Source organism: Podarcis cretensis, assembly GCF_951804945.1.
Source record: "Podarcis cretensis genome assembly, chromosome: 7".
NCBI lineage: Eukaryota > Metazoa > Chordata > Lepidosauria > Squamata > Lacertidae > Podarcis > Podarcis cretensis.
This window is the reverse complement of record NC_137176.1, coordinates 56,923,906-56,947,931: the sequence shown is the minus strand read 5'-3', so window position 1 is coordinate 56,947,931 and position 24,026 is coordinate 56,923,906. Positions and strand designations below refer to the sequence as shown.

At 44.2% G+C, this 24,026-nt stretch overlaps 1 protein-coding gene across 7 annotated transcripts in view; it reads right to left on the bottom strand.

Annotated features, from left to right (window-relative positions):
- The window catches only part of CHD7 (chromodomain helicase DNA binding protein 7), a 149,445-nt gene that overhangs the window by 46,498 nt on the left and 78,921 nt on the right, over positions 1-24,026 (bottom strand). For all 7 annotated transcript variants that reach the window (XM_079984589.1, XM_079984595.1, XM_079984594.1 and 4 more), the window contains 4 exons: positions 18,591-18,729; positions 14,767-14,904; positions 7,008-7,073; positions 698-753 (listed from right to left, as the gene is read on the bottom strand). In XM_079984589.1, the coding sequence (XP_079840715.1) occupies positions 698-753; positions 7,008-7,073; positions 14,767-14,904; positions 18,591-18,729 (399 nt within the window). The remainder of the gene's footprint in view (positions 1-697; positions 754-7,007; positions 7,074-14,766; positions 14,905-18,590; positions 18,730-24,026) is intronic.

Below are 24,026 nucleotides of genomic sequence, written 5' to 3'. Positions count from 1 at the left end.
AGCTTAGCAAATGTACTATTGGTCTGGTCTCCTCTGCCATTAGAATGTGCATCTCTTGATGCTTACACCCACTTCCTTATGAACCTTTGTAAGGTGGTGATGAGCCTTACCCCAATTTTGTCTCTGCAAGTCATAGCAGAAGCACTAGCCTTGAACAAAAACACTTTAAAAAAATGGAAATAAAAAATTAATTTCTTACCTAAAAATGCTACAGAGAAAAATGATGGCAAAAAAATGAAGATCAGTAATTCTAAACTGAATGGGTGAAAAAATGTGTTTACTCTTTCGTGATTAAGGTTTGCACAGTAGCAACAGTTATGTTAGATGGCAATGACAGATTAAATTAAAATACAAGGTCGACTCTCAACTTACGTTGGGGTTACGTTCCAGGAATAGTGTGTAAAGCCAAACTCACATACAGAAAAAACACACTCTACTTGTGACTCTTAATACTCTCCCAAGGCTGCATGTACTCTTCCAAGGCTACTGAACATTCTCCCTGAACCTATGAATGCTCTCCAAGGTGAGTGCAATGGCAATTAGCTTGCTGACATTCTGTTCCTGGGTGCCTGTCCCTTTTTATTTATTTTTGGGTTTTTTCTGGCCAAGCACATAAAGCTGAATTTGCACAAGTTAAATGTGTGTAAGGTGGGAGTTGACTGTACTTCAAGTAATTTTGAAGTTATTGCTTACTTACAAGTTTTTGTATTTTACATAGAATTCTTCAGTTTCTACTTCCTCTCCATTCTCCATCTGTAAAAAGATACTCACGATGTTAATTATGAACTGTTCTATAAGATATCACCTCCAACTTATATATAATGCAACAAAGATTGGAATTTAACAATAGGAAGGTTTATTGTATGGCATTTTTTTTAAAGAAAAGGGGAAGAATGATATAGGTAACGGGTTTTCTACATCTTTCTGCCCATGAACATTCTGCACTACTTATTACAACACCCAAGACATGAATCATTTTAACTCCTCCCTAACCGCATGCAGCTTCATTCACAACAAGCTGACCCCAACTCTGGCTTCCAGCCAAACCAACAGTGTTAAAGAGAAGCCAAGTGTACCATTTTCTCAGGCAGCAGCCAATTAGCAACTGCACTCGTGAATGCCATATGTATTATTTTTGGCTGGTGCCTGGCAACTTTATATTGTGGTTTTTGTAACATGTTCAAGTAGTGTTTTAACAGTGTTTATACTTCCACATTGTTAGCACTGATAATAAGAAACTGTATGAAACTGAACCTTTCACTTCTAATAGTAGTTTTAACATGTTATTGTTCATGATGTTAGTTTTACTCAACGTGCAATTAAATTCATCCTGACAAGTGACCTTGCATGCAGAGCAGCCAAATTAAATTAATGCCCAAAATATAACATTTAATAAGGCTAAAACTGTGACAAAAATCTTAAACCAATACTAAGTGTCAATAAAGACGCAGGTGGCGCTGTGGGTTAAAGCCTCAGCGCCTAGGACTTGCCGATCGAAAGGTCGGCGGTTCGAATCCCTGCGGCGGGGTGCGCTCCCGCTGCTCGGTCCCAGCGCCTGCCAACCTAGCAGTTCAAAAGCACCTCCAGGTGCAAGTAGATAAATAGGGACCGCTTACCAGCGGGAAGGTAAACGGCGTTTCCGTGTGCGGCTCTGGCTCTGGCTCTGGCCAGAGCAGCGATGTCACGCTGGCCACGTGACCCGGAAGTGTCTCCGGACAGCGCTGGCCCCTGGCCTCTTAAGTGAGATGGGCGCACAACCCCAGAGTCTGTCAAGACTGGCCCGTACGGGCAGGGGTACCTTTACCTTTACCTTTAAGTGTCAATAAAATAAATTTATGCAGGCTGTATGGCATGTTCTGCAACTTCAACATTTTTTTAAAAACCCCAGAAAGAAAACCTCAGATTCTGATACAGTTTAAGGTATAATTTCATCCTGAAGTCTGGTCTGTTTTCCACATAATGCTAAGGCATGGTTTGTTTAGATCAACCATTATTTGTTCCATTGTGTGAACCCAACCCAGTACAGTCGTACCTTGGATCTCAAACACCTTGGTTCCTGAGCAAATTAGCTCCCAAATGATCAAAACCCAGCAGTGAGTATTCTGGTTTATGAACGTTCTTTTGGCAGCCAAACATCCAATGGGGCTTCCGCGGCTTCCGATTGGCTGCAGGAGCTTCCTGCAGCCAATCAGAAGCCACACTTTGGTTTCCAAATGTTTTGGAAGTTGAACAGACTTCCAGAACAGCTTCTGTTCAACTTCTGAGGTATGACTGTAGTTTATCCATAGCTTGTTTCTTCCCAACAAACCACAATCATAAGCCATGGTTTGTGGATGACTTATGAAGCTTGGCTTATTATGTGCATACCTGATATAATTTATTGGCCCGCCCCAGATGCTCACTGAAACCATGTGGCAAGAGAGGTAGAAAAACAAATCAGTTCCCATGGCTCAGTGGCTCTCATTGGTGCTTTGTCTCATAAACTCACTCCTAACTCTGCCTACCAACAGACTTCTTTCCCTGCCTCTCTCTACGTCCTCCCTCACAAGGCAGGTAGCTTTGCAGCTGCTGCCAAGGAGGAGGAAATTTAAAGTGACCACAGGCCAGTTCACCCTACTAACATCTAAAATAGGACGAATAAGGAAGCAACAAAGTTAAACCAACCATACACCGCACACCAATTTACTTTCTTAAATTGTAGCACCATTTATATATGATTTGTTTAAAAACAGGGATACCCAGTAATTGTTGGGAAAAATACTATTACTGGACCAAAAAAAGCTTTAATGTGAGCTTGCAATCAACACCCAATACTGCCCATAAGAAAGGACTATTGCTTGCAACTCGCAACTCATGGCTTCAGGGTAATTAGCACTTTCTGTGCAAACATCTGATTAACAACCCACATGGTGCCCTGAAGTCTCCATTTTGTTTTCACAAACCTAGAAACAATAATCCATGACCTTGGTGTTTTTGTGTTTCTGTGTGTATTCTGCACCTTCTTTAAGAGGTGGGCTTCCCAGACCCACAGTATGAATTCTGAAATTTGCCTCCATCTGCTCCATTTTCTAGTGCAATGAACTAGCAAAATGATGTGTTGGTCAGCTGTAGCAACCCTCCAGAACGGCTTCCCCAAACCTTTAAAAACTATTGCCTTTGCTGGCTGATGAGGACAGATAGGATAACCAATTTATAGCATCCCTTGACTCTCAGAGGGCATGGGATGAGGAGGTCACAATGTTCATCATTCTTTTTTACCACATGTACAGGAAGGCCTTGCAGATCAGTTTCTGAATGATGCCATTTCCCCCGGCTCTTTGAGGAAATGTGCCACTGCAATGCCACCCTCTTCAGGGGAAAGACCCAGACCAGCCAAATGTCCCAGCCAGATGGGTAGGTTATAAATAAATTATCATTATCAACATCATCCAGGAAACCAAGTCACTTGCACTAGGCACAACATTAGTTTTAAGTTTGACAGTTTGAACAAAGTTGACTAGCTTAACCAAGACTTGTTTGTTCCCAAGAAACCACAAGCCACCTGGCCAGCCCAGAAAGACTCCTTTCTACAATAGAATGGGAGATTGTGGGGACTCTCCTTCCTTAGAGGTTTTGAAGCAGAAGTTGGATGGCCATCTGTCATGAATACTTTCAACTGAGATTCCTGCATTGCAGGGGGTTGGAGTAGATGACCCTTGGGGTCCATGATTCCTTCAACTTCAGGACAGGGTTGGGGCCAGCACTGCTACTACTTTCAAGTACATGCCTTTCTAGTGCTGCACCCACTGCCCTCTCCAATGATTCCCCCTCTCAAGGCGCCACAACATCTTCAGGAACATTTTACACACACTCAGATTGGTAGTGGAATGTCAGCATCCTCACTTTTGAGTACACTAAATATCCTGGCCAATCTACAACAGTGTAAAGTCATCAGAAATAGGCTGGAGTGACTGCATGTATGCATCAACATGTACAGTAGCCCAAGATCATTGCCAGATCCATCACCGACTTAGACACGACTCAAAATACCCACAATAGGTGGCAATCTCTATTTCCACCTTTAGCATACACTTAATTCCCTTGATGTCCAAAGATCCAACCTTCTCCCTAGCCAGTTTCCTCCTTCTAATGCCTTTAAAGAATTTGTGACACTATTGGTCTCACACCCAACTCTTAGCTGGAAATAAAGTTAATAATTGATTTCAATATGACTCTAGTTTGACAAACTAATTATATTTTATTGGTGTCATATTCAATATTCATAAAAATAGTGTAACACAAATTATAAACAACTGGGGAATACGGTATTCCTCAGTGACAACTTAAAACTCCTTATTGGGCTATCAGGAAGCTCTGGAAGAGAAAATAGAAGAGAAAGCAAAACAGAAACCTAAAACGCACTAAAAAAATACTGGATTCATAGTAAATAATTAAAGGGACCTATTATCCCTCAATAGTCTTAACAGGATTTCCACCCCAAAGTGTATTAAAAATATGAATACAATATTTAAAGTTGGTTCTATGAAAGTGTTAAAGCCAACACTTTACTAAAGAGTAGAATTAATCCCCATAGTAAAATTTACCCTTGCGTCAGGCTGCAGCTGAATGAGGGATTCTAAGGACAAGTCCTTGAACAGTACATTTAACCCAGTAGCAAGGCTGTGGCGGGGAACCAGCATTGCCTTCCTGGTTCCCCAACAACACAGAGAGGGAAGGAAAGAAGGGGAAGGGATTCCCTATACAGTTGCCCAAGTACTGCATTTAATCCCCATGGCCGAGGCTCAATGGAAATCACACATTTTTCTTCATGGAATCCCTTGGGACTGCTTCGCAGAACCCCAGGGTTCCATGGATCAGTTTGGGAAACACTGGTTTGTGGTAATTCAGGCCATATATTGTAAAAAAAAAAGGGGGGGTTAACTTACAAAATCAGAGGGATAAAAAGGTATATTTTATTCTGTTCACTTGGGCATTTCCTCAGCTTCAAGAATCTTAACATCTGTTTTTCTGCAAATCATGCAACCTTAAGAACAACCCTGTGTATCTATCAGAACACAGCATTCTCCCCCATTGTTAACCATCACATCTGGTTTCAGTGGCATACCCAACAGTGCCCCCAACCTGTCAGAATTCAGGCTGCTTATTGGCCTTCGTCCAGTTCGATACTGCCTCCAGGCAGCAGTCTAGCACCTGCACTGCCTCGTCCAATATGGTTGACACAGAGCTGGGTATCATCAGCATTCTGACGACACCATGCCCCTAAATCCCCAGATGACCTCAACCAAGTGGCCTCATATTAATATTAAAGAGCCTAGTGGAGAGAAAGGAACCCTTTCATACCTTGCAGCATTACAATGGGGCCAAGCTGAAGCCCCCCAATGCTGCTTTCTGGAAGCTGTCCTGCAGGAGGTGGGCAACCACCATAACACCATGCCCTCAACTCCCACTTCATAGTGCCATGCAAGGAGGACACCAGAGACAATGATATCAAAAGCTGCCAAGAGTCTGAAGAACCAAGAAGGTTGCACTCCCCTTTTCTCTCTCCCTGCACAGGTAACCAACCAGGGTGACCAAGGCAATTTTGGTGTCAAAGTCAGGCCTAAAACTGGGTTGCAACCAGGATGCTTCCAGATCTCAGCTTATTACCAGAAATGGGTTGTTTAGATATGGGTCTATGTGCGTGATTGGCATGTGAGTGCACACATTTTCAAAGGCATTTGGTTGTTTCCAACACACAGCAGTGGGTGGTGCTTGACATAATGTTTCCATGCAATGGAATGCTCTCCCCAGGGACATGTGCATGAGAAGTCTTGTGCGTGTTCTTTGCATTAATACCTGAGGTAATCCCAGACATGTACCACGTGGAGTTACTGAGACAATAGGCCCAATGACAATGATGGCACTAGGCATTCTTAGGCATTCACTGGGGAGAGCATTCCACATACAGGTGGTCACCACTGAAAAGGCCCATTCTGATTTATTTATAACAAATGACAAATTCAGTAGTCATAGCTGGGAGAAGAATTAGCAACAACTTTACAATAAAGTATGACAAGCCTTCAGATTCCCATTTTTTAAAAGTAGAGTATATGGTCCTAGAGGAATCAAGGGACTACAATTTTTAATAATATTAGAAAACGTTGAGCATCAGATAGTCAAAATCTAGCAGAAGCAATAGAAAAAGGCCACAATATAAGATACCTCAGAGGTTAAACAATTCCAGACTGTCAACAGAGGAGCTTATTGGACGAAGGAGATTATTCACCAAAATAATGACAGTAATATGTATAATATTTTTCAAAAAATGAAAAGAACTCATAATTAAGAAACAATGTTTGCAATCAGAAACTAGTAATTATACTAAAAATATTCTAAAAACTGGAGCAAAACTTACACTACTTAATGTTAACCACAGTTTAATGCTTCAAAGCAAAAATGAAAGTTTCTGAATGCCTCTATCTTTTGCCTCCTTGCACCAATGCAGAAAAAGTATTTGATGTTGTAGTTAAACATTAATCCAGGCTAAATGTTCTTGAAATAGTGAGTTATATCACAGGAACAAAAGGCAGTGAACAAGCAGCATGCAGAACTTGTTGAGTCTCAAATATTCACATGACACGATGATAACACTTGCAAAAATACAAATCTAATAATACCTCCCTATGAAGATCCCACTATTACAATAATGGAGTGTCCCAATCAGTATTTTCCCCCAGTATTTTGTTGCTATTTGTCTAAGGAAGCTGTTTTGTGGTGTTTCATGATCTTCCACTGTGAGCTTTCCATTTTCCAATTTCCTTGCACAGTATCTTGCTCATTGTTAAGTAGTGATTTAAATCACTGATTTAAAAATCACCTTAATTTAATCTAGTGGGATAGGCAGATTAAACATGCATTTTCAGTTGCATATACAGGTTTTGAAAACCACTTGTGAAATCCATTTTTTTGTTTAGCAAATATGAAATAAACAAGCACTGAGATATGAAGTTTTGTTTTGTTTAAATTACCTGCTTCTTGACTGTACGGCTACTCATGATTTTCTCTACGACAGGACCTTCAGCATCAGCAGATTCCTACAATTAAACATTTCACAGTAGTTACATAGGTGAAAAAAAAGTGCAAAGGAGCAACTAATCTGATTACAGAGATCCTGATGAACTTATAATACCTTCTTTCAATATGAGGGTAAACATTATGGAGTTTAGTTCAGTGGCACAAATTTTAAGAAAATAGCTTATCACTCCTTTTCTGGTGTTGCCAAGTTAATGGTAGCTGGGGCAGAATTGATATTCATGGTATTACCCCCCCCTCCCATTTTCTCCGACTCCTCCCCTGTGTCTGAAAAACCACCAAGAAGCAAAATAATAAATAAATAAATCCTAGACTCTCTCTTGTTTTCCACATTTCCAAGGATTCCCTGTGTATATATATTTAGCAGTGTTTCACATGCTAAAAAGGAGCAAGAGAAACTGAAAGAGAAGGATAAAGAACTGGAAAAAAAGAAAAAAAGGAGGAAGAGCTTATGCTTCTGGAGCTGCCAACATTAAGAGGAGCTATACTGGAGAAGCCCAAAGGCCTACTGAGTCCAGTACTATGTTCTCATAGTGGGCAACCAAATGTCTATGAGAAGCTTACAAGACGTACATGAGTTAATAGCACTCTCCTATTCATGATCCCCAGCAACCAGCATTCATATGTAAAATGCCTGATACAGGAGGTAATATATAGCCATTGTGAGTTGTAAGAGCCACTGTGGTACAGCAGTTAGAGCCAGACTATGACTAAGATCAGGTTCAAATCCCCACTTGGCCATGAGGCTCACTGGGTGGCTCCAAGTTAGCCACCAATTCACAGCCAATAGGTTTGGCCTTTCTCTACCAGGAGAAAAATGTCTAAAGGAACATAATGCAAGTTCATAAAATTATTTATGGTGTGAAGACCGTTTAAGGATGAGTGAGAAGTTTTTCTTCTTCACTCCAAATACTAGAATTCACAGTCACCACTTTACAAAGAGGAGCATTAATAGGCAAGAAAATAAGCACAACACAATTAACCCACACTGCTTTCTACAAATTTGATTAGTAATTGATTTGGGATAGACACAAGGAAGTACTTCTTCACACAATTTATAGAACTCACTAAAACAAGATGTTGTAACAGTCACTCAGGTATCTTTTAAATGGAGATCAGATAGATCCATGAGCATATGTGTCAGGGGTTCAGGAGCAGAGACACAGGGGAGAGAGGAAACAGAGAGCGAAGGGGAAGAATCTGAGGGCAGCGTAGGGGAGTATGACAGTGGCCCGAGAGATTCCATGAGCTTCTCCAGCGATTCAGAAGATTCCCAGAGGGGGGCGCCGATGGCCAGGGCAAGGGGGGTCCCAGGGGGGAGACACCAGAAGCAAGGGGCCAGCGGGGACTCCCAAAGCAGCAGCAGTCTAGAGTTAAGACGTAGAGCTGCGCGCCACGGCTTTGAAATTGAAACTGAACCTTAATAAAGACTTTTGTATATAACAAGAACTGGCGTTGGTCCTTTGTGAGCTGGGACCTTGGGCAACTCTGACAGTAAGTTCCGTCTCTTAAAAACCCTCGCAGCGTGAGTTGGCGCAGCGAGGGGCAAAACTTGGTGTTTTGCGAGCTCACGAAGATTGGCAAGGATGACTACAGAGGAGAAGGTGACAGCCCTGCAAGAAGCAGTCACGAGGCTCTCCTTGGAAATAGCAGCATCCAGAAAGAGAGAGGAGGAAGCGGTAGCGTTCTGCCAGGATCTGCAAACCAGGTGGGAACGTTTGAGCAAGGAGGGGCTGCCAGGACCCAAGCCGGAGGGGGTTGGCCTCGGAAAGAGGGAGGGCAGCATCGTATCCCATTTCGAGGGGAACCTGCAGCAGTATCCTAACTTCAGGGCAGACATAGTTTTCGCGCTCAATTTGCTTCGGAAAGACTTTAGAGATGAGGAGGAGAAAGTGGGGTTCATAATAACTCATCTGCATGGAGAAGCTAAATCGTGGCTGCGCAATTTATGGCGCTAAAATGACCCCGCCCTCAAAGATTCAACAGCTTTTATCAAGGCTATGGACGCTTGTTTTAAATCAACGGTTGATGTAGATGTGGCCAGAAGGGAAATGCATGGTTTGAAGCAGGGGAAAGCCACTGTGAGACAATATCACTCCCGCTTTTTTACGTTGGTAAATGCGCTGGGCTGGGAGAAGGACTCAGCTGCCGTCCGAGAACTGTTCTGGGAGGGGCTGAATGGGGCTGTGAAAGATGAAATTGCGAGGGGGGAGAGACCCAACAGCACCACGGAAGTCATCCAAAGAGCGCTGGCGATAGGGGTGCGTCTGGAAGAACGTCCTTGGAGCAAGGATGAAGGACGTTTGGGACGCACACCAGCCAGATCAACTCCTTTCCTACCCAGAGAGACAGCGCGTGCCCAGTCCACGCCTCCACTGGGAGGGGGAGAAGAGCCGATGGAGATAGGTGGTGCCAGGGCTCAGACAGCAATCAGAGCCCAAACACCAGGAGCAGTCAAGGCGAAGCCTCCTAGAGGGAGCAGGAAGTGTTACATCTGCGACAGTGCACAGCACATGGCCAAAGAGTGTCCCCAGAGGCTCCAAAAGCACACTGCAGCTTCAGCAACAGTAAAAGGAGCAGTTCAGCAGGGGGAACAGCTACAGGGAAACGACAAAGCCTGGTTGGAGGCAGAGGCACTGGGGCCCAGCCAGGCGAGTCAGTGAAGCAGTCCCCAGAGATTTTACAGCCCACAGACCCACTCCCGCCCAAACCAGTGGTGCAACTCACTGCATCGCTCCAGCTGCCCAATGGACTCACTATGGAAGTCCCTATTACCATTGACTGTGGTAGTAATGCAGACTTTATAGGAGTGGATTTCATCAACCAACATCGCATAGCGCTCCTGCCAGCCACGATGCCCCTGAACGTCGTCACGGTTGATGGAAGAGAGTTACTGGGAGGACAGGTGGTACAGCAAACGCCGCCAATGGTGATGCGAATTGGAAATCACCGGGAAGTCATCAGCTTCAATGTCACCCACCTGTCAGACACGCCCATAGTATTGGGCATGAGTTTGGCTGCACAGGCACAGCCCGGCATTAGCATGGTACCAGCGTCAATTGACCTTCTGCTCCTCCTACTGCGCAGAACACTGCATCCTGACCAGCCAGGAAGACGAGGGGCAAGAGGATGAACCGCAGCTACACTTAGGCATGCTGCAAGCGGTACCCCACAAGTACAAGGCGTTTTTGGAGGTCTTCTGCGAGAAGGGGGGCAGTCCCGTGTTTTTCGTGAAGAAAAAAGACACGCCCCAACGGAGATTGATAGTTGATTACAGAATTATCAATTCCAGGACGAAGCCCACGGCATTCCCCTTGCCCAAGATCGATGACCTGCTCGCGACGGTGAGGAAGGGACGCATCTTCACCAAGCTGGATCTTCGAGGGGCGTACAACCTTATACGCATGCGGGAGGGTGATGAGTGGAAGACAGCCATGTTTACACCTTTGGGCACCTATGAATACCGAGTTATGCCATTTGGTTTACAAAATAGTTCCCATTGTTTCCAAGCCTTCATGCACCACGTGTTAGCGGGCCTCCTCTACAAGAAGTGCGTCTGCTTCCTAGACGACATCCTGATTTTCTCGGAATCGCAGGAGGCTCACGAGAGAGACGTCAAGGAGGTCCTGCAGAGACTACGGGAGCACAGACTTTACGCCAAACTGGAGAAGTGCCAGTTCGACATGACGGAGGTGGATTTCCTGGGCTACAAGCTGTCAGACAAGGGACTCGCCATGGACAGTACCAAGGTCCGATCGGTGTTGGACTGGAAGAGCCCGCGCAATCGGAAGGAGGTCCAGAAGTTCGTCGGCTTCGCCAACTTTTATCGCAAGTTCATCAAGGGGTTCGCGATGGAGACGGCAGCCATCACGGACACCCTCAGCTCCAAGAAGAAGAAGTTCACCTGGACGGACCAGGCGGAGCAGTCCTTTCAGAGACTCAAGCGTCTCTTCGCGTCCGAAGAACAGCTGCTACACGTCAACCCCAGCAAACCAATGAGGGTTGAGACGGACGCCTCGGACAGAGCGGTGGGAGCGGTCCTGTTGCAGCAAGATCCGCAAGGGGACTGGAGGCCGTGCGCATTCTACTCCAGGAAACTCAGCAAGTCGGAACAGAACTATACCATCTGGGACAGGGAGTTGCTGGCCATTCATGCAGCCTTCAAAGCGTGGCGGCACTTCCTCATTGGAGCCAAACACACAGTGCAGGTCCGCACGGACCAAGAACCTGGAGTACTGGCGCACGGCGCGGTTCCTGAACCAGAGACACATCCGCTGGGCGGAGTTCTTTGCGGATTTCGACTTCCGGATAGAATACATCCTGGGAGACAGCAACGTCATGGCGGATGCGCTGTCCAGGAAGCCGCAGTATCTCGAAGAAGCGGCACCGGTGGCAGCCAAGCACATTTTCGCACCGAAAGCGTGGGCATGCGCTTCAGCTACCGTGGACCTGGACACGGTACGTCGTGCGCTGCAGGTGGATTCGTTCGCACAATCCAAAATGGAGGAGGTGCGCAGAGGTACTGCGAAGGACGACGAGTTCCAGATACGCGATGGACTGCTCATCCGCAAAGTGGCCCTCTATGTGCCGGGAGACGACCTCCGCGCGAAAGTGCTGCAGCAGTTACACGACACGCCCAGCGCCGGGCATTTCGGCAAGGACAAGACGGCGGAATTAGTAGCCAGAGACTTTTGGTGGCCCAAGATGAGGGGAGAAGTCGCAGATTACGTCACTAGGTGTGACACATGCCAAAGGGCCAAACCAGTACACAGGCCGCCGGCGGGACTGCTGGAACCGCTACAGACGCCGCTCGAACCGTGGGAGAAAGTAGCCCTGGACTTTGTCACAGATCTGCCCAGCTCGTGAGGCAAAACAGCGGTACTCATGGTCATAGACCTGTTCACCAAGATGGCGCACTTCATTCCTTGCGCGAAGGTGGCCACAGCGGAACAGACCGCCAAGCTGTTCATAGACCACGTGTTCAAGGTTCACGGCTTACCACGGTCCATCCTGTCCGACTGGGGTCGCCAATTCATCTCGAGCTTCTGGCAGAAGCTGCTGGGCATCCTGAACGTCAAGATCAACTTAGCGTCGGCACGACACCCGCAGACCAACGGACAAGCGGAGAGGGTCAACGCCATCATGCAGCAGTACCTGAGATGCTACGCGAATCAACAGCCCTCGACCTGGGTGGACTACCTGCCGCTGGCCGAGTTTGCCTACAACAACACGAAGCACGTGTCTACGGGAGTGACACCGTTCTTCGCCAACAATGGGCGGCATCCCAGAACCTTCCCGGGATTAGAGAAAGTGGGGGAGGGGGAGACACAGGGAGCAGAGGCTTGGGCAGCGGAATTACGGGAAGTCCACGAGCAGCTCCGAAGGCATTTAGAACTAGCAAAACACGCATACAAAGTGCAGGCAGACAGGCACAGGAGAGTCGGGGAAGACATCCAGGTGGGGGACTGGGTCTGGTTAGCGGCCCAGGCAGTGCCGGCCAGGACGTTAGCTAAGAAGAAGCTCAGACACAAGCAGCTAGGGCCTTACCAAGTCGAGGCACAAATCAATCCGGTAGCTTTCCGGTTGACACACCCGGAGGGTTCCAGAATGCACCCGGTCTTTCATAGATCAGTGCTTACACCCTACAAGGAACCCCACAGGTTTCAGGCGCCAGGGAACACACCAGACCCAACCCGCAAATCGCCAACGGGGGGGGGGGGGGGTCGCCGAGAGCGGCGCCACTCAACGAGGTCACTGAGATTTTGGACTCGAGATGGGGGGAAGAAGGGGTTGAATATCTCCTCGCCAGGGAAGGTACCCCGGCCAGCGCCAACAGGTGGGTACCGTACTATGCCGTGGAGGAGCACTACCTCAAAGACGAGTTCCATGCACTCTTTCCACACAGACCTATGCCGGCAGATTTTTTCGACGAATATCTTTTCACACCCACACTTTCAGCCAGCACGTTCCAGGGGTTCTCATCAGATGAGGAACCAGCACCCGACACCCGCTCCCCGGAGGGATCACTCTCGGAGTCTGTTACGGACCGCTCGTATTGGTGGGACGATCAACCAGAGGTGGGGTGGAGCAGGGAACTGCTGAAGGGGCCTTTACAGGCAGCATCCCCTGAGGCAACGGGGGGGGGGAGACGGACATGGACGTGTTGGGGGAGGATCTTGGGTTCGAGCACAGCTGCAGAGAGATGGAAGCAGAGGAGATCGACGTCGACGAGCCCATTACGGACTGGACGGACCCAGCCGGCCAGCTGCACACCAGGGGGGAAGAACTGTATCCCGCACTCACCCCCACAGCATTGGAGCACCCGGAACCCACACCCGAAGAGGGGGAGGGGGGAAGGGGGGGCTTCGAGGGGGGGATGGATGTCAGGGGTTCAGGAGCAGAGACACAGGGAGAAAGGAAACGGAGAGCGAAGGGGAAGAATCTGAGGGCAGCGTAGGGGAGTATGACAGTGGCCCGAGAGATTCCATGAGCTTCTCCAGCGATTCAGAAGATTCCCAGAGGGGGGCGCCGATGGCCAGGGCAAGGGGGGTCCCAGGGGGGAGACACCAGAAGCAAGGGGCCAGCAGGGACTCCCAAAGCAGCAGCGGTCTAGAGTTAAGACGTAGAGCTGCGCGCCACGGCTTTGAAATCGAAACTGAACCTTAATAAAGACTTTTGTATATAACAAGAACTGGCGTTGGTCCTTTGTGAGCTGGGACCTTGGGCAGCTCTGACAATATGAATGGCTACTAGTCACATGGCTGTATGGTATCTTCATGTTCAGAAGCATTTTGCTTCCAGTTTCATATCCAGCTTTCATGCTTGGAAGCATCTTGCTGACAGCTGTTGGAAAGAAAGTTCTGGAGTAGCTGGACCAAAGATCTGACCCAGAAAGCATCTTAAGGAATTTTGTTGTTGCCGTCATTTTGTTGTTACATAGCTTTGCAGTAATAATGACACCCTCAGTTTTAAGGAATAGGAATAAATTCTTCTGTAGTTGATCAAAAACATCAAATTTCAAAACAATATTGGTGCCCCTTATCCACACACCTCCTCTTGGAGATATTCAGCTCAAGATATCAGAAATAAAATTTAAGAAAACTTAACATATTAATTACCAATTTAATATTTAAGTGTGTGCGCACTTTCAGCAATGGTTTCCCAAGTTAGTTAAGTGAAGCAGCGACATTAAAAAACTACTACTACAAAAAAAAATTGTTAAAGGAGTCATTTCACATTATCGCCCTTCATTTTATTCAACCTATTTTATCCATCATTTACATTGCATAGAAAATAAAGCATATCCTGCTGGTTACTACAAGACAGTAATTTCATAAAGGGGTTCTTATAGTGCCTGACAGCAGGAGACAAGCTTAAGTGGTTTATTAAGTCATAGAAGTCAGACCACTGAATTCACAGAGGTAAATTCAGTCTCCTTGGAGCCTAGTTTTAGGCTTTACAACAGAGACCATTAATTTCACTAAATTGTGTTGAATTACATATTGTAGGCTTGTAAAGAAAACTTGAATGAGCACAGCCTTTAAGAACCTAAACAACTAATTTCCTTTGGCATGTTGAGCCAAGCTGAGATGGAAGTCCCTTGGAAGCAAAGTCAACACTTAAATGTTTTACAGCCTAAATGGTTATAGAGAATTTTCAGTCTAACCCATTTGAAGAGCATAAATATGAACAGACCTGTTGCTCAGACTGAGAAGTATTTGAAGGGGAGTTTCTTCCAGCACCATCTGCATCATCAACTTCTTCATCAGAAATCTTGAACTCAAGGTCTTCTGTGTAACGCTTTCTCTTAACCTGCCTGCTAGAGCGCCTCTTCTGAAAAAGAAAAAAACCACCCTGCATTGTAAAATTTCATCCTACTGATTAGCAGGACTATAGTCCTCGAGAGAGAAATCTATTCCCCTTTGAAAGCAGAGGGAAAGAAGGAATTCAAGGGCCTTATCACAAAAGCAGGTGCCTACCCATTCTACAGAATGGGAAATGATTCTGCTTTTCATTATGAAGCACAATTAAAATTTTGCAGTAAATCAAATAAAAATAGAAGAAATATATACTAGATGCCACAGGTGAAAGAGCACAACAGGAAAGAGGCCAGAGTGTGCCTCCTGGAGAAATTTCGCTTTAGAAGATTCCATATAGAGATTTCCATGCTACCATTTATCAAGAAATATACCAAATAAGTTCAAGTATTATTTGCTCAATGGTAGGACATTAAGAGTGGAATGCTGCATCCAGTCTCTGGAGAGAAATGATTTTGATGGTCTGCACAAGATTTAGGGACCCAGAATGTTTACTGGTATCCCTGGGGAACAGGGGTGCCAACTTGAATACAATATTATGGGGGGCCAGGTAAGTCCCGCCCTGCATAATCGATCACATGATGCAGTTCATGCCCACCTCCTTAAATTATTTTATTGTGGGGGCCAAAGCCCCCACAGCCCCTAGAAGTTGGCTCCTACGCTGGGGAATTTCCCAGAAGTTTAGGCCAGGGATCTTATTGAAATCCTAGCTGGCTCTTGAATCAGGATATGAGTAGAGCTATCAGTACGATCGCACCTGAATGTCTTCAGCAAAGTCATAGTGTTAATTCAGCTCCTTTGTATTAGGATCTGAGGGCTGTTAAGTGACAAAGTCAACAAATGGAGCACAGGTGGCAGAAAAAAATCATGATGAATGTGGCCAAACACAGACTGGATTCGATCATACATACTACCATGTGGCACTGATGATGGCAATGAAAGCCTGCTTTTCTGCCACCACTGCATCCTCACAGTGTTGTAGCTGTTTTAAGTGACCAGATGCCTGCTTAACACAAGAGCAACAAAATTAATATCTAAGACACTTAAATAATCAATGTGCCTACTTGCTGCATTTTGCAGAAGAAAACTATTAGTCTGGTCAGAACCCCATAGGGATGCAGCCAGACCACTACGTAGTCCTGCTATTATCATTATTTTCAGCTTGTGCAGCCTGAGGATGTTGACTTGGAGCATTGAAATCAATGACTGGCACATTGGATTCTTGCTCATCTTTGCTAATAAAATCTGCCACGACTGAGTATCTATACAGACCCTGTTAAGTAATTTATGTAGTTTGTTTACTTATTTATTTAAATGTTTAGATATTTATTAAATATTTCTAATCTAGCCCATTAGTTCATCTCAGGATGGCACACAGCAACAATTCTTGCACACCAAAAAAAACACAAATATAATAATTTGTAATAGCCTAATTCATAATAGCCATATTCAGCATAAAAATATTCAACACCAATGAATAACATTAGCAGGTCAAAAACTGAACCACCCCCCACATGACCCAAATGCCTGAGTAAAAAGCCAGGTTTTAACTTAGTGGTGAAATACAGCCAACAACAGGCACAGCTGGGCCTCCAAGGCAAGAACATTCCATAACAGGGTCACTACAGCAAAAAGAACTCTCTGTACAGCTCCCAGAGGTGGGATGTGAGTAGGGCCGCCACCCACCAGCAGGCCATAATTCTTGGGGAGGAATATATGTGGAGAGGTGTTCCCCCAGGTACTGAGGTCCCAAGCTATTTAGTCTCAGCATTTTCATTATTGCCTTGAATGCAAACTGGAAGCATATTGGCAGCCAATGCAGCTTCTTTAGGGCCAGTGGTCCTATGATATGCCTGAAAGGTTGAATCAAGGAACAGATTACATACTTGTTCCTTCAGGAGAAATGCAACCAGGTCTAATTCCAGCTACCTTGAAGGTGGAAGTGGTAAAATCATTATAAAGAAGACAAATTTAGATCCATTGGCTCTGGAAAATTAATCACCCAATCTCAAATTTACCATTTTTAATGATGTTCCAAGAACAAGAGGAATGTTCCCAGCTAAAGACTTATCTTATCTTTGGTTTTGGGACAGAAACCACCGTGGTGGATGATTTACACCGAGGAATCAATGTGAAAAGTGTGACCCTTTTGTTTTTGCCGCACCTCACAGCAGTTTTGTATAGAACTGACCATGGTATCCTGTCTGGGATGACAAATGGTGTTATGGTCGCTTCTGGGGAATGGATCTAGATGGCGGTGCTGGGAGATTTCTGTTCCGTTCCTATACACGAGGCTTTCAGGGTGCCTCGAGGTTCTACCTTGTTCCCCATGGTTTGTTAACATCTATACCAGAGTTGGGAAACCTGTAGCCCTGCAGATATTGTTGTAATACAGCAACTCCCTATGAAGAGGCAGGTGTGCAACTTGGGGCCGCTCCTGGATTAGCTACCTTCCATGGAGGCACCAGTGGCAGGAGGAGACAGGACCATTCTGCACTTCATTAACTGCTGTGCTTCAGATTTACTGGTCATTTTACAGGATGCATGCATTTTAAAATTGCTATTTTTATATATTATCACATTTGATTTTAGAACTGTAAACTGTCTTGTGAGAGCATTTATATCCTGAAAGTTAGTTTAGAAATCTTTTTATATATCCGCCTGGTCACTGATCACTACTGTGTTCCCATTTTTCCAAGCGTTGCCCTGTTTCAAATATAAATTTGTATATACTGCTCCATTTTTAGAATAAAAATGGAGAATGTTGGATTCTGCATTCAACATAATGCAGCCCCAATAGCCAATTTTGAAGCCATCTAACTTAGAAGCCTATTGTCCCCTGAAACCTGGTGACTGGAGATGGAGAGCCCTTCTGTTGTAAGTGTTTCACTTCAAAACTGCTGCTGCTTGTACTTAGGGCAGAGAAGAGAAAACAAGAGATATACAGTGGTACCTCAGTTGTTGAACATAATCTGTTCTAGAAGACCTCTTGACTTCTGAAACGTTTTGACAACTGAGGCACAAAGGGCAGCCAGCAAAGTCAATGGAGAAAAAAGGGGGGGGGAAACGCTGTTTGACTTCCGAGGCGTGTTTGAAAACGGAAGCGGAAGCAATTACTTCTGGGTTTTCATCATTCGGCTTCCGAGACACTCAAAAACCAAGGTACCACTGTACAATATTTGGATCTATTAAAAAGCTTGAGGTCTCATGTCTAACTTGCATCTTTATAGATGATGCAGAGCTACTGAAAAGACTCTGAAGTTGAGGACCGTTCTTAAACAAGACTTGGAAAGAGAGAATTGGTTTCTGACTCACTAAATTTTTAGGAATATTTGAGAGTGTCAATCAAAATATATACGAAGTGACTCAGTAGGCATTATATACTTGGATTTTGAAAAAGCTTTTGGCAGAGCCACTCATCAAAGGCCAGTAAGATAATTTAGTTAAATAAAAAGAGAACAAGTCCTCTTATTGATTAGAAATTCTTTAAAAATGTGATGCAGACGGTAGGAATAATAGGAGAGGAGGAAGCACAGCGGCTCCCTTCCAGAATCCTAGCAGTGCTAGAGAAGGAAGGGGAGCACACAAGCTCAAGGCTCACTGTTGCTTTTTCTCCTAACACTAAGCCATAGTTCAGTGTTATTTCTAAATGAGGCTGTTGTATTCTATAATTATGCATGAAAATATAACCAGTGGAATTACCTGAACTCCTGCATCATCTTCTTCTTCAGGATGTGGTGATCCTGGTGGTGTTTTTTCTAAATCTGAGTTTTCAGAACCTTCTTTTCCCTTGTTGACCTTTTTCTTCACAGCACTGGATTCCAATTCTGGTTTCTTGTTACTAAAACGTGAGTGGTTGAATAAACAAAGCTTTTTACACCACATGGAATGGAACATACTTGAAACCATTTCATCATAGCTACTTCAATAACTCCAACCGAATTCAAAATTTTAAAAATGTATTAAATGCATCCTATTACTACTACCTGTTAAATCTCTGCAATACACTTTTCTACTAGATTCATCCAGTAGAGCACAAAACTTAAAAGAAAAAAGGCATGCTAGCTCAACAGCCAGTGCCTATTAGACACACAGGAGCTTAGAGTGGGATGATTTATAACAGTACAGTGGTACCTCGGGTTAAGAACTTAATTTGTTCTGGAAGTCTGTTCTTAACCTGAAACTGTTCTTAACATGAGGTACTACTTTAGCTAATGGGGCCTCCCGCTGCCACTGCACCTCTGCCGCGTGATTTCTGTTCTTATCCTGAAGCAAAGTTCTTAACCCAAGGTAGCACTGTATTAAAAAAAAACAATGTATGTTAAGGGCTTGTGTTCTTGTTTTTTTTCTCTTTTATAAGTCTTCATATTTCTAAAAGTGGAAATCATACCACAGGATGTGCCTTGCCATTAAAATGGGGGAAAGGACAGAGTTGGATGACATGCAAGAAAATCCTGCCCTAGTAAAGAAAGTCCTGATTCTCCTAAAACCAGTAAGGTTTGAAGGCTATACACTCACTCTGACCTCTGAATGCCGACAGCAAGCAGGTAGAAGTTTTTACTTGCCAGAACAGGGTTAGGTGCTTCCCCTTCAACATATCAAAGCCATGCTAGAATTCAAAGCTACCATTATCTTCAACTTGAGGTTTTTGAATACCATATGCACAATGTAGAAAGCAATAAAGAAATAAAATTCTGAGTCAGCTCAATGTGAATGTTAGGAGTATTTTCTACAGAAGCAGCTTTCCTATCAAAATTCTTATGAATACTCAGGTGTCATTCCTCTGATACATTTTGCAATTCTCATTCTTTCTCTCTCTTTCCATCCCTCCCTCTCTTTCCCTCTCTCTCACACACATACAGGTTCTTGTGTGTAAAAGTGCAACTGTATCAGGAAGATGAAATAACATATATATCCAATATTCACTTCTGTCCCCCTTCCCAATTTTAAGTTCCTAAAACACCTATATTCATTGCTTCTGCCAAACATATTTGTGGCTTTTAACCTAAATACTCAAAATTAACGTCAGAAGAAAAAAAGGACAGGAGATATCTGAACATTTATAAACTGAAAACACTGTGTTTCATATAATAGTCTATAACATGAGGTACCTTAATTAAGTGCTCCATTTCTTTTTTAATATAGCAGTTGAATACAAATTTTAAATATTTGTTATTTAAACTCAGATTATGAAGAACAATATACGTACACACACAATGTCTATGAGAATCTGACATTACTAAGAATGTTTGATATCTTTAGAAGGGATACAAGACAATTTTTTTAATCAATCTGTACAACAGTTCCTTTTGCAACTGCCCTAGTGTGTATACTACACATGGACAGAAGTCTCCCCTACTATGAGGCTCCATTTCCAGCATTTATTTCCGCTCTAACTGCCACAAATTATACAATACTACAGCTGAACACTGGGCCCCTTTCCTTTCATCTGCACGCCAAGAGCAATCAGATTACCCTGGTAACCAGTGGTCACATGACCAGCACCTGCTCTTTTGGCTGGATGCCACTGACTAAAGCCATCTGCTTCCCTCAATCAGCTTTCAAACATTCTCAACACCTGCGCTGCAGCATTTTGTGGTTTCTTTTATCAAATCAGTGCAAAACTGCTTCCCAAACTTTACATATTTCTCAAATTTGTTTAAATCAAAGGTAAGCCTGTCGTAGTTGAGCTGCTGCCAGGTAAAGCAAGTTGACAGGCTAGTGCTTTTTGCTGGTGACCTCTATAAATCAGAGCTAAGCATACCATTTAATTTAATAACAGTTAGTGTACCCTGGGTGCACTACTGCATTTGAGTAACTGGCGTAACATATTGAAGAACAGCACAGGGCAGGTTTGATAAAATGTCAATTTGCTGAAAGGCTAGAAAGTGCTAATGATTCCGTCTTTTCTATTGTTCAGGACATAAAGAATCTCCAAGTGCTTGCAACATAGGAGGTTTCATGCAAGCCACATAGTGAAATTTAAGCAGAAAATCTGTATATTCAGAAAGCTTCCTCCCTTCTAGCTAGCTAGTAATAGGTAAGAGTATGAACTAAAACATTTTCATCACTGGCGACCTACCTCAAGTGTAGATAGACTTCAGTTCTGCAGAATCTACTTTTGTTTTTTTACTAGAACCTCAATGTCCACCATCCATAGCAAAGTGCACAATATTGGCTCAGGGAGACAGACATACAATTAAAAAGCAGGGTGCCTTCAAACACATGCTCAGCCCAGGAATTTGTTTTCGTTCACAGGACTGAGCTCTATCCTTTCACACAAAAATTCAATCCTAATTTCTGCCCAAGCTTTATTTATTTCAGCAGCCTATTTTTTTTGTTTCTGCTTTATTGTTGCTATTGTTGACTGATGGAAAGTTGGGAATCTTTATAAATCTACTGAAAGTCATCCAGTAGATGCTGATTTACCTTCTGCTCGTCCACGACCTATATAATTCAACTTCCCTCCCTATGCAGTATTCTGACATGGGACTTCCAATAGTTGTTATATTCCTTCTAAACAGAAGCACGCACACTATTCATACAAGAGGGATGACAACACACCTAGAATCCAATTTATTTCAACTCCAAATTTCAGACAAATAGCCATGCCCAGGAAACCTGTTTAATAAAATATTTGACAAATTAAAGGAAACAATTTGATAAGGATTGTCTGCATTCTGTAGCAGGCAGTTTAGAAAGAAAAGTTGAAGATATGCTCTGTCTCAGCTTCAGAGAATACATCCCTGGTCTTCAGCTTGGTGATAAACAATATAGATTTCACCTGCTGATTTGGAACATTAACTGTCTACAATGGGCAACAATTACTTATAGTCCAATTTCAAAGGCATCCTAAAGGTATTCATAGCCACATTTACCTGCAGGTACTGCACATACACCCCCCCCCAAAAAAAGCATAGCCATTATCTGCATGCACACAATAACATTCATACACCTAATCACTGTATTCATAATTAGTACATTTGGGACAACTGGAGACTGCACTGCTCTTACAAGTATTATTTATTGTAAAAAAAAATTATAGAGGGGAAATTACAAGTATTTTGAGAGCTGCTGTAGCAAGATATTTTGACGTTTCACACATGCACAGAATCAAGCCTAAGTTAAGACATCCTATACAACATGGATAAGCTATGTCAAGTATGGTATAATGATGCGGAACGGACAAAATAGCACACTAGTAAAATAAGGTTAGAGATAAAGAAATACAGGGAACACTAAAAAGAATAGTTAGCAACACAACAGCAGAAAAAGCTTCAGTGGCAGGAACTACAAAAGCAACTACTGCCAAACATGCAGCTGAGACAGAAGCAACCAGCAGGGCCAAATCAACCAATCCTGAAGCAGTAAATTTAGCATTTGATGTAATTGGAAATATATTTGTTTACATGCCTATCCTACAAATTTCCCGAAGCTCGAGGACAGGCTATGCTGCCATCATCATTTATACATAAAAACAAAGAATTCACATATTAAACAAGTTTGCAATTACTAAATTAAATAAGCAGGTGCTAAAACACAACACTCTTTACTACTCAAGCCCTGCCTTCAAAAGGCTAGCCAAACAAGTATGAGAGTCTAGTTTGAGAGTGTCTCTGTCTCTCTCTCTCTCTCTCTCTCTCTCTCTCTCTCTCTCTCTCTCTGTGTGTGTGTGTGTGTGTGAATTCTACAATCTTCAGGCACTTACCAAGAGCTGCTCTCTATGAAACCTTGAGAACATCATCATCATCATTTCAGCTTATTAGTTGCTTAATACAAAATGTCTTTATACCTATATACAGGAAACACTAATAGGTCAATAAACCTTGTACTTTGGCGGGGGACGGGGACGGGGACTAATCAATTGTGGGTCTCTAATTGTGGGGTCTTCTGCATCATCTAGTGGGGTATTATTTCTTATGCTTATATGGTCAACATTCACCATCCATGCCAGCTTGAGGGGTGCCAACTTGAATAAAATATTGGGGGGGGGGAGGGAGAGATAAGCCCCACCCCACTTAATTGATCACAAGATGTGGTGTTCTCACACCATCTGAATGGCAATGCAAACCAACTTTGTGGGGGCCTGGCCCCCTCAACTAGTTTATGGGGGAGTGAGGGGACATCTACCCCTAGGAGTTAGCTCCTATGCTTGGGAAATATGGATGCCTTGATTTATATAGGTGTGTTACCGCTTGGGGGGTATATTGTATGATGCATGCGGCATGTTGTAATACCCTGCTACTGTAATGGTCAGTGATGGTGAGATCGTCAGTAATGATAACTATACTTCCATAAACCATTTTTTAAAAAATACTTTGGGAAACTAGGCATAATCTCAGGTACAATAGGATCAATATATACAGTCGTACCTTGGAAGTCAAACAGAATCCGTCCCGGAAGTCCGTTTGACTTCTGAAACATTCAACTTCCAAAGCGCGGCTTCTGATTGGCTGCAGGAAGCTCCTGCAGCCAATCAGAAGCCACAGAAGCCTTGCCGGATGTTTGGAACACTCACTTCTGGGTTTACGGCGTTGGGGAGCCGGAACGTTCGACTCGCAAGGCATTTGGGAGCCGAGGTATGACTGTACATTAAGACCAGCACATTAAATTTTGCTGAGAACACTGTTAGTAGTCAGAGGAGACAAAAAAAAAAAAAAATGTACAAAAATATCAGCAAACATTCTGTGCTAGGAGATTGTGTGTGATCAGGCTTTCACCTAAGCCAAACCATGACTTAGCACAGGGGTCAGCAAGGCTTACCAGGCATGGGGCGGATCACTACCACAGAGATCCTCCGTGGGCCGGGCTGGCACAGCATGTTTCAGAAAGTTGTGTCTGCACATGTCCATGGCGCCAGAAATCGTGCCTGCGCAGAAGCGATTACCAGCGTCTGGGCCTGCACAGAAGAGATTTCTGGAGCCACGGAAGAGAGTCCCCGGGCTATGCTGTGCCAGTATAGGGCAGTGTGCGGGGACTCGCCGAGTGGGCAGCTTGGTTCGGGGGCGGCTCGTGGGCTGGTTAAACAGCCTCCGTGGGCCACTTTCGGCCCATGGGCCATGCCAACTCCTGACTTAGCAGGAGTGAGAAAGTATGTGGGCTCCTAGTGAGGAGACTACAGCCAGTTCTCCCCAGTTT